Below are 16,891 nucleotides of genomic sequence, written 5' to 3' on the forward strand. Positions count from 1 at the left end.
ATCAATATGCATCAGGATAAGCCAAGTTCAAAAAAGTTTATGTTGAAATTCCTTGTTCGTTTCTCACCTCTGTCAAGCGAGGTATATGCAGGCCCTTTGTGTGGTCTCCCGCAGTCTTGCGTGATTTCCCTGGCCAAGTTCTTTTCCTGTGGCTCTCTGCTACTCCAGACCAGGCAAAGACATCGTGATAAGCCAAATCCAGATCAGAAGGATCTACCGCAAACTGGCATATCAACTTCAGCAAGCACGCAAGGCAGTCTAGCAGCCACTGCAAATAAGAAAAGTCTGGATTAGCTTGGCTTTCCTTTGCAATTGGTTCAGCTAACAGCAGGACATTTTAACAGCAGCGCTACAGGAACACTGTAGAAATTCCCACGGCTCAAAGAGCCCCATACGCACTGCAGATCATAAAGCCCCGAGAACTTTGGAAAAGGACTCTGAAAATATACTCCACAGGCAGAAAACGGCTGACATACAAGCTTTCAAAAGCACGCCTATGCAATGGTAACCCATCTTATGATTAAGAATCAGGCACGCCACCTACCACAGTCCATGATTCCTGCTCTTTAGGCTCTAGAATCCCAGAGTTAAAGATTTCCAGGAGCTGCTGAAGCCCTCCAGAAGCAACAAACTACAAGGAGAATAAAAAAGTAGCAGTAAGAGCAAACGAAAACCCCAAACAACTTTGGTCGCAGGATACAAGTATATTTGTGTACATTACCGAGCAACTTTTTATTGACTCAAGAAAAAGAGTTCATGTTTCCTTTTAGTTTTACATGCTTTCAAAACTGCAACCCCACATTTGGTGTCTAAAATGGAAGCAGACCAGGATCTCTGCTATCTTGCTCTACTACCTTATTCTCTGTTAACTTGTAAAACACTCTACTGATAGGATCATTCACATAATACTTTCACATCTCAGTTTCAGCAAGCAAGATGCTTGTTTGCAGCAAGCTAGACCTTTCTCTTAAAATTGTGCCTTCACTTATGCAAGTTCTGAAATGTCACACTAACATCAACAGAAACAAGATTATACATGCAATCACTAGAATAGCTTTCAATAGTAGTATCAAACCTTGCAGCTCCATGTGTTTTTACTGTTTTCTATTTGATCTTCACTCGAGTCATCAGAATCTGGATACAGATCACTGTAACTTCCCTAAAGTTAATGACAAAAACATTAGTATTACAAAAAATACACAGATTATAAAAGGCACTTCATGCTATGCATAGGAAAAAGAATGACACTACCGTGGATTCTCGCCTTATTCTTCTGTTGGGTTTTCCAAGAGCTTCAATTATTTCAAGGGCATACAAAAGTTTATGGGCACTTTTTATTCTCAAAAGATCTTTCCAGTTGAACCCATCATTACCCTTTTAAAAAAGACAGAAGAGTATAACTTGTAAGTGAAGAAATAAGCAACAACAGCACACCAGGTTAGAAACGATGAGCAGTAATTTGGATATAAGGTTTATTAACTATTCAGACTGAAAACTACTGATGTGGACAACATGAAACAAAGGTTCTTGGGTTGTGGTTTGGGGAGCGCTGGTGGGTTCTGGTTTTTGACCCTGAAGCAAAAGTGAAATCAAAAGAGGAAAATACTAAAATTTATTCCATAAAACGTATTAACCGCTTGATTGTAATTAAAAACAAAAACAAAACAAAACCTCAAAGCAGTGGTAGTTTCTTTGTGGTTTCTACAGAAGAAGCAACCTGTTTTTAGTTTACTTTAAAAAAAAAATTAAACTGAAACATAGCTTGTGTCTTCCGCAGTCTTGCAGGAAAAACTTCAAAGAAATGCTCCATTATGTCTAGGGTTCTCCCCCACTCACACATACGTTAGATCACGGCAATAGAGAAAAACTTTGAAATATCCTCTCACATAGTGGCTGAAAGGTAAGAAAATACAGAGCTTTTACAGTAACTCAAAGAGAGGTATGTACAGTTTCGGTGCAAGTGTTGCTATAATAAATCAGCACAACCACCAAAACGTAAAACTGCCTTCACCTGCTATCCCAGGATGTATTGTCAGTGGATCACTAAGAGCACTCAGCCATCGTTTACTATAGCCTTTCTAGTACAATTTCACTGAGCTTCAAAACTCCAAGCCGCTTTGGCCTGTAAGCATTTGTGAATGCTCTTGCACTTCTGGCATTTATAGTGTTAATATCTGGGTCAGAAGAATTCACCATACCATGTAAGCACAACAGGAATCTCTGGTGCACTACCATGCAGGTAGCTGATGCCACACCATGAATGCACATGCCAATTCAAATGAATGAACATGCCAATTCAAATGAATGAACATGCCAATTCAAATGAATTTACACCTGAGCTGTTGTGAACACGTCAACAAAGCCAACAGTCTCCTAGACGTGCTTCTGATACTTTTCGTGCCAATACCATTCAACTGGCATTGCCAGAGATGGGACACCAACCGTCATGGGAACTGGAACACGTGACACCAAAATGCCACCAAAACCAGAATGAATGAAGACGCCATAAGAGGCTACCAGCCTCATGTGTTGACAGATGCAAATATTTAAGGAGTGATTCTTCACTCACCTGTTCATCAGAAATATTTTGAAATGCCTGAAGCATATTGGGACATGTAGGCAGAAGCATCAACAACTCCCAAACTCGCCTGGAAAGGTTTTCTGCATGAAGGTGAAGTTCTTCACATTTTACACTCTGTGAACAAGCATACCAAATATCTCACGTTAAGTCATAATTAATTCAACTTAACTGAATCGTGGGATATTTACAACCAAAGATGTAGGACTACATTCATTCATAATGCTATACCATGGCTTGAGAAGAGGAGGCATTAAAATTTGGGGTGGTCTGTGTGTGAGGGAGAGCTGAGAAAAGTAAGGAGGAGGATGGAGGAAAAGAAGGTGGTGAAAATGGGGGTGCAAGGCGGGTTGCAAAAAAGGAGAGGAGGCATGGGTAAGGGGGTGAAGGTGAAAAGAGGTGCAAAGCCAAGGTTACTGAATGAAAATGCGGCTTAAAAAGTGGGGTTGGGAAGGTGAACAGGGAGCTTAATTGTTACATGGGGTGGGAAAGGTTAACGTGGGGAGAATGGCAGGGGGTTGGTGAGTGTAGCAAGTAGGCACAGTCCATAGTCCCTAAGAATTTGATTAAAACTACCATATTTTTCGCTCCATAAGATGCACTTTTTCCCTCCTAAAAAGTGAGGGGAAATGTGTGTGCATCTTATGGAGCGAATGCAGGCGGGAGGCTCTGCTCAGTGCTCCCTTTAAGGAGCCACGTGGAGCGTGTGTGCGGCTCTTGGGGGCTTTTCCCCAAGGAGGGAGAACGGCAGCCCGTCAGTCCCTTCTCCCTCCTAGGGGAAAAGCCCCCAAGAGCCACGCTCCCTTTAAAGAGTGTGCGACTCTTGCTGGCTTTTCTGGGAGGTGGGGGAAGGGACAGAGGGCAGCCCGTCAGTCCCTTCTCCCTCCTCGGGGAAAAGCCCCCAAGAGCCGTGCTCCCTTTAAAGAGCCACGCGGAGCGTGTGTGCTGCTCTTGGGGGCTTCTCCCTCCCTAGGGAAAAGCCTGCAAGCGCCGCACACATGCTCAAGTGGCTCGTGAAAGGGAGCGCTGAGCAGAGCCTGGGATGCATGCATACAGGCTCTGCTCAGCGCTCCCTTTAAAGAATTTTTTTTTCTTGCATTCCCCCTCTAAAAACTAGGTGCGTCTTATGGTCAGGTGTGTCTTATGGAGCGAAAAATATGGTACCTCGCTATCTTCCATAGCCACTTCAGCAGGAGGAGGTTTAAAGGAGGCAAGCATCTCCAGCAAATCAAACAGGGTGGTAAGATGAGGTTCTTGCAGGAGTAAGAGCATCGGAATGTTGTCTTTCTGAGGAGGTGGTAAGCAAGATGCAGGAAGCTGAACACCTTCTCCCTTTCGCTCTCTCCGTGGAGCTCCCAAGGACACAAACACCATCTTGGAATAACAAGTAGGGATTTATTTGTAAGAAGAAGCATGTACTGTAATCAACATGTGCATAAGACAGCTTTTCGAAGACAACTGGCATCCCACCCACCCCGTCTGTAATGTGCACCAAGCGGTTTCAAGCACACTATCAAATGACACCCCAAAGTCTGCTCCTGTAGCTGAAGACGAAATGCGCAAAACAGTCACCTGGCAAGGAACAATTCCGTACGCCAGAGAGAGTCCTTAATGCCAATCATCTTAAAAGTAGTACTTTAAAGAATAATACAGCCACAAGAGAAGAAACAGTGGAAAGTGATTTTTTTATTATTAAAGAGATCAACTAAAAGCGTAACAGTGCCACTGAGAAAGGTGAAGTGGGTTGTGGCCCACCAACTCTGCAGTCTTAACAAAATCAATATGCATGAAGACAGTATTATAATACTTCCCTAGGGAAAGACATTTGGTGGTCTAAAAGGGGCTCTGGTCCTCCTTGGGATATAGATGGCCAATAACATTTAAACCTTACTTAAGACCACAAGGGAAGATACAACCCCCTCCTCAGTGCCCACATCTCGAAAACATGAGATAAAATTGCTTGCATCTTTTAAGTACTATGTTCATAATTACCTTACTTCAAAGCATGGCTTTCCCCCTCAAGGCAACCAAGTAGCAGCAATGCTCACTGCTGTATGAAGAACATTTCTATTTTACATGTGCATTAGCTGGAGAAGGAAACTAAATAGACTGCAACATTCCCCTGCTGTCTGCTTTAGATTTTAGGTTTCCAGAGACCTGTCTCTTGTTTTTGCTTATGAAACTCTGCATACCAGCATGTACATCGATGTTACTGTGGAAATGAAAACTATTACCAGGTGACAATGTAAAATGTTGTAAAATGACCTCTTTGATATGTTTGTCACTACCTGCATATCTTTAAAACCCAATTCATGAAGAGTTTTTTCATCATAGTCAGTTGTTAGTTCATGTCCAGAAGAGATCATTCTCACAGGTCCCATGAGGCCACCTAAAGAAACAGCAAAACTTGCTTCACTATTTGAACATTGAAAAAAAGAAAATCAATGGGGGGAGGGGGTTGATTTGGTTTTTATCTGAAATTAACCCTTCTGTTGGTGTTCATTCATGCAGGTCTGGACTTGGCTCATTTCCTTTATCAACACTTATTATTATTATTATTATTATTATTATTATTATTATTATTATTATTAAATAATATACTAATTTGGAGAAAATATTTAAGAAAAACTAGCATTTGCAGAAGAAAACCTTGTATGAACATTAAATTCTGTTAAAATCGAAGGAGAAACAAGGCCATCCACACAGCTATTTCCCTTAGTTGTCTTTACTTCAGAAGTACTCTAAATGAGGGGCAAAGAAGCCAGGCTGAAGTTATGTCAACATGCTTTAAATCATACCTGGAAAATCTCCTTTCCGACTGCTTTGGCCAAACTCCTGCAGCTGAGCCTGTTGGTTTAGCTGCTCTTTCTGCAAATTCTCGTACCAATGTGTAACTTCGGCTCTCAGGTCAGCTACCTGATCACTGGGATACATTTCAATTGTCATCTGAAACATAACCAATTTGTTTAGCTGAGAATGGCGGGAAAGCAGGGACATAACACAATGCTCTTTTGGAAAACAACTTGCTAGACTGTACCTTGTCAGGAAGCCCAGCTGGCTGGCAAACAATTCTGAGAGGCAATGACTGTTTGTCACTCAAGGCTTTTAAATGGCTGCTGATGCCAGTGCCCTCAATTTGCCACTGTCTCAGATGATAAGCAAACCTGAGAAAGAAATAATATTCATCATATAAAAAGGAAATTCACTGGCAATTTGCCAGTGTGGTGTAGTAGTTAAGAGCAATGGACTCGTAATCTGGTGAGCTGTTCAAAAGAAAAGGATATTTACCATATGTTTGGCAGTGCCCAAACACTGATTATAATAGGAAAAAAATATCACTGGTTGTGAACTCTCTAGAACCCCTTTAACAATTTTATTTTGTTTTCACAAAAGAATTATTTTGATGAAGATACCAAAATAATAGTGCACTTACTAACAGCAGCCCATATGACTGTATGTGACAACTGGGAAAGAGATAAACCACCATTAAATTCTATGAGGCTAGTACAAGCATCCTGTGTGATCCCATGAGTATCATTAAACAGCAACTTTTATTAAATAAAATTACTATGGACATAGTTTACCTTCTCCGAAAAGCTTCTAAATGGGTCTTAAGCATCAGAAGTCCTCGTTCAATAATGGTGAGGCTGGAGTGAGAATCTTGCTCAAGATTACTGGATGCTATCATTAGGCTTTCCATGCACTTGCTAATAAATTCTTGCTCTTTCTCCAGACCTGTTTTACCTAAAATATGATTTACAAGGAAACGTTCCGTAAGCATGATGAAACCTATCTGTCCCCCTAAGAAAAAGAAAGTTGAAGTACGGTATCACTGATACACAACATCGGACTGAGCAATGTACAGTATCTTAAACTGAATTATATCATACCATTAATATAATAGGAGTTAATATACTGTATAGCTGCACGGCTCACATCTCCAGACTGTGCTCTTAAAGCAATACCCCAGAATTGGTCCATACCACACAACTGCAAAAAAGAAGTGAGAAACTGGGTTATTTATTTTATACGAATGACCACCTAATCATTATCATGTCAATGCTGTGCTGTACAATATCATGTATCATCTATGTATTTTTCACAATATAGGCAACCCCTGTTTTAGGAGTGACCAATATGTACGCGATCGCACACAACACTGAACCCAGAAGTGACCTGGAAACGTCATATAAGACGTCACTAAAAGGGTGGAGCAGGCTGTTTCAATTGCATGCAATTTCACAGACCACAATCCCCACACAAATTGGGGGTTGCCAGTACCGGTTAACAGAGGTGCTTTCTGTCTGTCCCCTTGCCCCAATTTATTGGTGTACTGGTCAGACATGTTTGGAAGCAATGCTAAACTATGTTTTGTGATCTATGAAAGACTCTGGGTGACTCCTCCTCTAATACGGCTGTGCAGAGAAGAAGGTTAAAAACTGAAAGTTTCCTCACTGCAGTTTGGAATTATGTCAAAACCCATGCAGAGTGAGGTTAGTTTTAAGTTATGGTTCAACTTCCTTAGCAGCTCCACTTCCCCCTTTTCAGAATCCTTGGCTTCAATTAACAGGACTGAGTAAAAGAAAAATCCCAAATCAACTGGGCAGCTTTCCGAAAACTGATTACCACCCTGTTTTCATGCAAAGGTCAATAGTAATCATCTAACTTCCCACCCACATTTCAACTCTTTTCATAGGCAAGATACAACTTCAGCCAGTTCCATACTAAAGGTATACAAACTGCTTTCTTCCAAGGAGAAGCAGCATCCTTAGTCCTCAAGAGATATAATTCCCATCTCAGTATCTCTGATAGTTACAACTCCCTTGTCAGATAAGCTGCTGCTTAACATCTGCAGAACAGGAAGTCGTAACACAGGAACACAGAAAGGTCAAACTGCATTTGCTAAATCGTACCGCTCAGCAAATATTCACTAAGTATACTAAATCTATCTCGTGAAGAACTGAAGAGTTATGTAAATCTTTGAAAGAAGGGAAACAGCGATGTAATACTCTCGCTTACCTCGGAGTTTGAACCGCCATCATATGCACTAGTAGCCAATCGAGCCAAGTTACATAAATGCTGAAACAAGTTTAATCCAGTCATACTAATGGTTTCGGGCTTTAGCTGAGGCATCTAAATAAAATAAAAGCATGTTTTGCTTCCATCAACATCAGCCTTGTTTTCAAAGAGGAAAGTTAATAGGTTTTGTATGTAAGAAGCTATTTCCCTTCTACCTTTTCTAAAAAAAGATGCTTGTAGGTTTCCATTCCCATGGCATGCTGGTCTTTGCTTCGCACTTGATTTAAGAACCAGTGCAGAGCATCGTCATAGCATTCCGAATCTTCTACTAAACAGTGCCATAGTATGTCTACTTGCTCCAGACTCAGCCCTAGAGATTCAAAGCAACATATGACAACATCCTGGTAAAAGACAGCTAATTTCTTTCCCCAAAAGTCCTTCCCACAGTAAACACAGCAAGGCAGCCTAATCCCATTCACGCCTGTCTGCTGGTTTGACCTGTATCATTGACAGAATTGAAACAGCACCGTCAGTCTCTCAAATCACACCAACCCGGAAGAGCCCTAAAAGCGCTAAAGGGCTACACAGCTTGGCTTCTTAAACTTATTAAATGGTACAACTCTAGAGCTGGAAGGGAATCCAAGGGTCATCTGGCCCAACCGTTTGTTATATAGGGATAACAGCTAAAGAGTCCCTGACAGATGGGACAGCCAATTAAAACCTCCAATGAAGGAGCGTCCGTCACCTTCTGGGTTAGTCCATTCCACTGTCAAAAAGCTCCTACTGTCAGAAAGTTCTTCCTAATTTTACCCATTCGTTTGGGTCTCACACTCTGGGGCTGCAGAAAGCAAGCTTGCTCCATCTTCTATGTTTTAGATATCTGAAGATGGCCACCAGACTCTTAGTATTCATTTTTTTTTTTTAGTTTAAAGAAAGAAGCCGTTTCCTTTCTGTTACCTCCCTTGTTTGTCTGGCTGATGTAACAATGCTATTTCTATTATACAGCACCAGCAAATCAACCTCGTTGTTTAAAAGAAAAAGTATGGGTACATATATTTAGAACTTACTGAAGTGATCTGGTGATCCTAGAGTTGAAAAGACACACGTCAAAAACTGAAGGCGCACTTGAACTTCTGCGCTGTGGCTGTACCTATCGTGGAAATTATTTGTTATTTCAGTACATCTTTAGTCATCAACAACTGTTTTGCCATTGTTTAAACCCTTTTTCATAACTGGGGTCAAACCACCCCAAAAAAGAAATGAACATATGTGTGGTACCCACTCTTCCACCATGCAGCACCAAACCCCAGATATAAACCTGGCAAGCCAAAGGCCTATATTGCCTAGCAGACTTCTACAAAAACAACAAACCCTTATCAACACAAGAAATACAAAACAAACAAGGGGACTCCTGAATACCCTGGCTAACACATCATCAGCTCTACATGCCTTCTTAAATAATCCAGTAGTTAGATCAACAGCCACTAGGCCCTTGACCTTCAATAACTTTCTTCTAACAACAACGGGACATGGCAAGGGGATGGTATCCACAATATACCAAACACTGCTCCAAAGCCCCACAAACCCGTTTGACACAATCAAAAAACAATGGGAAGACGACATAGGCTACAAAATCAACTCCACCCAATGGACTAGAATGTGGTCTAAACCTCCCTTTAAATCCCTATCAGCAAATAGAAAGGAACTCACTCTGAAACTCACTTACAGATGGTACCTAACACCATGGAAATTGGCGCTGATACACCCAGGAGCTTTACCACCCCACCCCCTCTCTTTTCTTCCCAATACTATACTGCATATAACACCAATGTCTCACAACAAATATAACTGATCTGTAGAAAACACAACCTGAAGAAAGAGACAATGCATGTGCTTTTGTAAACAAGGAAAATATTTAATATTTTTTTTCAATTAAAAAAACCCCGTATGTGTGGTATTTGTGCCTAAGTAAGGTCAATTCATTTTGAAGGGTCTACACTGTAAAGGTAAAGGGACCCCTGACCATTAGGTCCAGTCGCAGACGACTCTGGGGTTTCGGCGCTCATCTCGCTTTATTGGCCGAGGGAGCTGGCGTACAGCTTCCAGGTCATGTGGCCAGCATGACTAAGCCACTTCTGGTAAACCAGAGCAGCGCACAGAAACGCCGTTTACCTTCCCGCCAGAGCAGTACCTATTTATCTACAGTGGTACCTCAGGTTAAGTACTTCCAGAGGTCCGTACTTAACCTGAAACTGTTCTTAACCTGAAGCACCACTTTAGCTAATGGGGCCTCCTGCTGCCACCACACTGCTGGAACACGATTTCTGTTCTTATCCTGAAGCAAACTCTTAACCTGAAGCACTATTTCTGGGTTAGCGGAGTCTGTAAGCTGAAGCGTATGTAACCTAAAGCGTATGTAACCCGAGGTACCACTGTACTTGCACTTTGACATGCTTTCGTACTGATAGGTGGGTAGAAGCTGGGACCGAGCAACGGGAGCTCACCCCGTCGCGGGGATTCGAACCACTGACCTTCTGATTGGCAAGCCCTAGGCTCTGTGGTTTAGACCACAGCGTCACCCACGTCCACTCTGAGTAAAGCTTAAATCAAATACCACCCAGTTTCAAACATTTTCTTCTACCCCTGCCACGTCATGTACAACATATTCTGGGCGTTCCAATCCTCTTCCCCCACCTAACGGGTGCTTTTTATTTTATTTCACTGAGGGTTTTTACTTACTGGAAATTGGTATCAATTCAGCAGGGCTGGCTCAACCATTAGGTGGGTGAGGTGGTGCCCTGGCTGCTCCACTTCCTCCACCACTGGCATCAGTGCTGATTTTAGCCCAAAATCGGCGCTGGCAGTGGTGGGGCATCTCTCCCTAACACAGATCAGGCATTCGGACTTTATAAAAGTTCCTACACAGGTGAAGGGAGTGCTTGCCACCCTCACCCCTCAATCACAAGGGTCACCCAACGAGTGACTAGGAGGCTCTAAGGAGGACCTCTGTGGGTGAGATGGTATCTGTACTCTTGGTTAATTTAAGATACAAACTGTGTACAAGCAAATTTAACAGACTCTACCGCTGCAAACAATTTTTTTAAATATAATTTTGTTTAAGGATACATATGAAAATATTCATCTATTTATTACTTTTTTGGCTTAGCTCATATGGCTTGGGATAGATAACGTTTATTAGGTAAGAAGAAGGGTTCCAAGTAAGAGTGCAACTCGTTCAACAAGCCCAAAGAGTCTTTAGCCTCAACTCCTCAAACTAATATGACAAAACAGTTTTAGAACTACAAAAGCAGGGGGATTTTTTGTTGTTCAAAGTAAAGAATTCCCACTTGGCACTCCTAGAATAGCAGGACTCCAAAGCTAGTGAGACAAAACACTCCCTCTAAAACTAACACTTAACAAACATTAAAATTCCACTCCCACGTCATGTCAGCTCAGCTCAACATGGGCCTACTTTGGAACAGATTTTCCCTCAACCTTTTCCAGCTACCATCAGTCTTATGACAACCATCTCCACACTCACAAGTGCACCCTATAAAGCCGCTCTACATATCCATACATCTTTGTACCACCTGACCACAAAAGATGCTCACCCTTAACCCCTGTGCCAAAACAACCCTCCAACACAGACCCATTTTCACTGAGCGCCCAACGTTCAAAGTGAAAGAAAGCTCAGCAAGCATAGATTAATGAAAAGCAAACCATTTTTTCTTTTTTGCTGCTTAATATAGTGAGATGGTTACGGGAATGAGATATAGTCACACACGCATGGACTTGATGTAGTTTCCTTTAGCCAGGTGCCATCTCAGATCAGCTCACAATAGGCCTTGTTATTCACAAGTGATAATGCGGGTCAAAGGAAATACTGATGAATATGAATACACATCAATAAATAAGGTGCAAAAAGGAATTTTGTTTGATCAGGAGCAAATTTTGACCATGTGAAGGTGGATTTTAACAAGGTTCAGATAAATGTTAAAAACATCAAAAACACGAACAGACAAGATACACCCCACCACTCCAACACCATACTTACAATGCATGCTTATGCCGTCCTTCCCTGACAGCTTGAATGTAGTACACCAAATTATCAAAGAAGAGCTTCATCATATTAAGTTCTTTTTCGGCCCACCTGTTTCAATTTAAGAATCATTTGTCATTTCATATCCATATGTCTTGGGAGGAAACTGCATACAAACGATGCAAACTATCTTTCAAAAAGCTAACTACAGGACATTCCAACGCTCCTCATAAGATTTCTCAGCTCAAAGGTGGCTCAGAAATCTGCAACATGCATGACTTAGTCACAAATAACTGAAAGGCAACTCATCCATTTGCTATAGCCCAGGATATCAGTGGAAGATTATGCACAACATAATTTATTTTGCCTGTCCTCATCAGAGCTTCCTGCTTCTCAGTCCAGTCTGATCTGAACACTTTTAGTATTTAAAAAGGATTAGCAGATTTAATATAAAGGAAGAATGTCCCAGATTGGGGAATGACAAGTCCAGCATCATATCTGGCCATCTTGAGTGACATTCTGGAATTAATTGTATAGATCACAAGCACTCCATATCAAAGAAATAGTAATAAACGTAAGATAATAATTACATTTGAAATCAGCTTTAATCTTTATTATTATAATTGCTTTGGAACATACTATCATGATTTAATTTAAAACAGGAATTGTGAATGAAATTTAGCAGCAGATATTGTGAACCTGCCCCTTTAAATATTTGTGAAATGCAATAAAAAAATTTTGTAAAACAACTTTTAAGAATGCAACAAATTTAGCCAAGTAGAAACTTGCTCCTATTACTGCAGGCAACATAATGTGCTCCTAACAAACCGTTTATGTCAGCATATGACATATGCTAAGGCCTTAAGGTGCCTTCTGACATTACCTTCGCGATATGGGGAAGTGCTGTAACATAGTTCTTTTGTGTGGTGCAAAAATAACGTCAGAAGACCCAATTCATGTGGGAGAAATCCATTATACAAGTCTTCTCCATGCAAAGTTATTGAGTTGAGCTTCTACAATTACCTTTGTAATTGTGAAGGGGCTACGCAGCACTGACTCCATACTATGAGGATCAGGAGAGCCACTGTCAAACTATGGAAATTAGAGTTACAGATAGGTAGCCGTGTTGGTCTGCCATAGTCAAAACAAAATAAAAAAATTCCTTCCAGTAGCACCTTAAAGACCAACTAAGTTAGTTCTAGGTATGAGCTTTCGTGTGCATGCACACTTCTTCAGATACACACTGAAGAAGTGTGTATCTGAAGAAGTGTGTATCTGAAGAAGTGTGCATGCACACGAAAGCTCATACCTAGAACTAACTTAGTTGGTCTTTAAGGTGCTACTGGAAGGAATTTTTTTATTTTGTTTTGACTATGGAAATTAGAGTCAGAAATGGGTGGCCTCTCTTTTGGGAGGGGGCGGGGGCGGAAGAGAATCAAAACAGACCAAGATTCCATTTAACACCAAATAGGAAGGGATGGGCTTGGGCAAGGAAATGTGAAAACTATGAACTGCCCTGAAATTTCAGGGAAGGGTGGGGTTAATAATCTATGCTCTGCATTTGACAAACTAAAGGAAGCTAGGGAGGAGCCGGTATCAGACCAGGAATCCCTCAACGATCAACCACCCTCTTCTGTACTGAAAGGACATGTTGTACTTACATGGTTATCCAATGTGTGTCATAACTGCTTCCAAATTGTTGAAAGGTACCAAATAATTTTGGGAGAAGACGGAGAGAAACTACCACTGATCTGAGGAGATAGATAAATGGTGACTAGGTATGGAGGAACATCACAGGATAAATGTTCTCCGAGATTTATAGCCCTTAAATTAAAATGTATCATGTAGCCACATTTAGAGAAAAAGATGCCTTTGTATGGGAGGAAAGGAAGAAGCAATCTGTAACTTTGGAACTGCCGTTCTAAATTAATAAAGAACTATGAATGAGGTGGACATTATTCATAAGTGAAAGTACAGAGACCTGGTGTGGGTGAAGATTTGAATTGGGAGGGCTCTTTCAATTGGGGACACACCAAAAAGGGTTACTTACTTCCCTTTCTATCCCAACCTTCCTTCCTTTTTGCAACCTTTAGCTTAAAGGCAAAGGTAAAGGGACCCCTGACCGTTAGGTCCAGTTGCGGATGACTCTGGGGTTGCGACGCTCATCTCACTTTATTGGCCGAGGGAGCTGGCGTACAGCTTCCGGGTCATGTGGCCAGCATGACTAAACTGCTTCTGGCAAACCAGAGCAGCGCACAGAAACGCCGTTTACCCTCCTGCTGGAGCTGTACCTATTTATCAACTTGCACTTTGACGTGCTTTTGAACTGCTAGGTTGGCAGAAGCAGGGACCGAGCAACGGGAGCTCACCCTGTTCCGGGGATTCGAACCGCCGACCTTCTGATCGGCAAGCCCTAGGCTCTGTGGTTTAGACCACAGCACCACCCGTGTCCCTCAAACCTTTAGCTTACACAGCCCTATTCTTGTTCCCCTTCTCAAAACAACATCTTCCTTGATGCTGAGTGTTTTGGGGAGATGGGAGAGTAAATCTGTGATTTCTACATTTTAATTTGTAGTTTGTCTTAAGCAAGCTTATCTGCTTGTCAAGAGGAGACTTATACTCCGTCTGGGACAAGCCTTATAGAGGTTTGATTTTCTTAGGATTTTATTTAATTCTATTTTTGCTTTTCCCCTAATCTCCATGGATTCCAATGGGAACAAGCAGGCCTCACTGCAGGAAGTCTGGAAGATATGGACCTTTTGACTGCATTCTCATGTCTTTTGCTCAAGTTAGCTGGACTGGAGCAAGTTGTGAGACGACAGTGCTCATCTGAACTCCAGCCTGCCACATTGCTGTTGCTAACTGGGAGGTGGGGCAGAACCAATCCCAAGCTCCTGTCAGTGCATTTCCACTGCGCTGACCTCATCCCACCACAGTAAGCGGGCACAGATGTGATGGATGGATGATCAGGTGAGTACCACCACCCCATGTGGTCCACGACGGAGGGTGGGAGTTAGAACTGCTTTCATATGTATTTTCTTCACTTGCAGTTTCTTGTTATAAGCAGTTAATAATGCAAATATATTTATCTGGTAGCTTCACGATAACTGTTTCATCTACTGTAATCCCCTTTTAATGTAACTTAGTATATTTTAGATCGTGCTTTTGTTGTTTCAAATGAAAGTTTACAATTTTTACCATTTGTCAGTTATTTTAAATCAAGTTTAAATTCACTTTCTTTTTGGTGTGGTTCTGGCTCTTTGGTCACTATCCATATGCTTATAGCAGCAAATTAATATAGACTGAACTGAGAATCCATTTTTCAAATATGATTTCAGATTAAGCAGCTTTTAGAGATTTGACAGACAAAGAAACGGATCGGTAGTAAGACACTGATGTGCTACTCAAGCTCATTTACCTGTTATTTGCTAAATTTTCTAGGCAGCCTTCAATGAACCTCATTCGTATCTGTCTATCAGTAAACCAACATACTAACGAACACAGAAGCTTCTCTGCTTCATTTATTAAACCTTCAGATAGATGAATCTAGAGCAAGTAAGAGAAAAGTTATTGACAATTATTATTACATTTTCTCTGTCAAATATTCTTGTGTGATATTTAACTTACTGCATCTTCATCCTGGACCAGATCCCACAAAAGGGTATTTCCCTTCTTACAAACATTATCCAAGTTAATATCTGTCACTGCGTTGCTGTTGTACTGGTGTTTATGAACTGCTGGCCCTGAGCAAAAGACAGGTGTTATTAAAAATATGGAATGTGTATCCTGATTTGAATGGACTTTGTCCATCAACAGCTGTTAATAACGGCTAAAGACACAAACCTGCAAATGGTTGGAACAAATACACTTGGGAAAACTAAGCCAGGGGAGGATGCAGGGAGACCCAATACACATACATGCAAAGTCAATACTATTTATTAGAATACAGTGAGGAAGCAGCAGATTCCTCAACCCTTTAAAATAAAGGCCTTTCGTCATGTATTACCATCCACTATGGTGTGAAAGCCATACAAAACTTAGCATTCAAACTCAAATTTTCATTGAAAAGCATTACAATTGCAAATGTCTGTGTTTGCTTGTAAAGTTATTTAATTAGGATGTGAAACTGCTTCACAAGTAAAAACCTGTTGCAAAAAAAAAGCTATTATGATAATGCAATTAAAGACAACTGTCCCAATTCAGGGTCTGTATTTACTGAGATAAACAAAGAATTGTGTTTGCTGTCTCCCTGTTCACTTCAATAAAGGGAACAGTTCTGCGCATACATTCCTGTGTGCTCTTCAATGAGGCATCTCGGAATTAAGTGTTGCTGCAGGTCAGCGGTACAGAATCTGTTTTGTATTCAGAAGATCTCATGTTCAATTCCCGGAACCTCTACTTGGAGAGGATCCTCTCTGAAACTCTGAACTAGATGGACCAATGAATCTTCCTGTGTGCACACAAGACCCAGTGTCCCCATGCCTGTAATCCAGCTCACAATTTCTTATCTATATCCGTGGGACATCACAAGTGTACCTGTAGGTTGAATGCAGCATCCATCATAAATATAGACCTTCTGCAAGATGCAGGACTTACACATGACAGAACACATCTATTTAGCTCAGGATCAGATATCATGTCTACAGCAAATTGGAAGGAAGCGGCACAGGAATCTTTTTACTTGATACAGCCTTGACCTTGAAGGGCAGGTTCTTAATCTTTTTCTATGGGTCTCAACCAGAATAAGCAAACTACTGCAGACCTCTTAACTCAGACAAAGAAATTCAAACTCAAACACAGAAAAACATCTGACTGATTCTGAAGCCTTAAGCCTGATCCTACGCCCAACCTTTATCAGCTGCCCCCAAGTATTTTGTGCCACAAAAGCTGCAGTGGTGCCGTTTTCTAAGCAGGTAATTCAGTTATGCCCATTTTCTTTTACCAAACCTTAATTGTTCTCATGCTACACTCTTGCTCTTGTAATGCACAGCCCTTGAGCTGTCGCGTTAAAAAGGGCTCACCTGCCTTTTCCTTTCTAAAAGGTTCTAGAAATGAAATTCCCTTCTTTAAGGGTGTTGCTGAAACAACATAAATGAGTCAAGAAGAATCCACAGAACATTACTGACTGGGGACAATAAGAAAGTTTGTGAATGTAGCAAAATTACTCCATAAGCAGAAGGCTCGCCAAGGATCAGCCAATCTTCCTGCAGGCCCAATGCTGTATTATCTGCCTTTATAAAGCAATCTAGCAACTC

General features: G+C 41.3%; 1 protein-coding gene across 2 annotated transcripts in view; it reads right to left on the reverse strand.

Moving 5' to 3' along the window:
- USP34 (ubiquitin specific peptidase 34) overlaps positions 1-16,891 on the reverse strand; it is a 105,488-nt gene that overhangs the window by 44,729 nt on the left and 43,868 nt on the right. For both annotated transcript variants that reach the window (XM_081854417.1, XM_081854418.1), the window contains 18 exons: positions 15,264-15,379; positions 15,055-15,182; positions 13,298-13,387; positions 11,652-11,747; positions 8,665-8,747; positions 7,813-7,967; positions 7,598-7,711; positions 6,469-6,568; positions 6,163-6,322; positions 5,616-5,742; positions 5,377-5,524; positions 4,867-4,967; positions 3,743-3,952; positions 2,570-2,695; positions 1,252-1,374; positions 1,076-1,159; positions 545-631; positions 68-268 (listed from right to left, as the gene is read on the reverse strand). In XM_081854417.1, coding sequence (XP_081710543.1) covers positions 68-268; positions 545-631; positions 1,076-1,159; positions 1,252-1,374; positions 2,570-2,695; positions 3,743-3,952; positions 4,867-4,967; positions 5,377-5,524; positions 5,616-5,742; positions 6,163-6,322; positions 6,469-6,568; positions 7,598-7,711; positions 7,813-7,967; positions 8,665-8,747; positions 11,652-11,747; positions 13,298-13,387; positions 15,055-15,182; positions 15,264-15,379 — 2,249 coding nt within the window. The remainder of the gene's footprint in view (positions 1-67; positions 269-544; positions 632-1,075; positions 1,160-1,251; positions 1,375-2,569; positions 2,696-3,742; positions 3,953-4,866; positions 4,968-5,376; positions 5,525-5,615; positions 5,743-6,162; positions 6,323-6,468; positions 6,569-7,597; positions 7,712-7,812; positions 7,968-8,664; positions 8,748-11,651; positions 11,748-13,297; positions 13,388-15,054; positions 15,183-15,263; positions 15,380-16,891) is intronic.

This window comes from Podarcis erhardii (genome assembly GCF_964252035.2).
Source record: "Podarcis erhardii genome assembly, chromosome: 3".
NCBI classification, from domain to species: domain Eukaryota; kingdom Metazoa; phylum Chordata; class Lepidosauria; order Squamata; family Lacertidae; genus Podarcis; species Podarcis erhardii.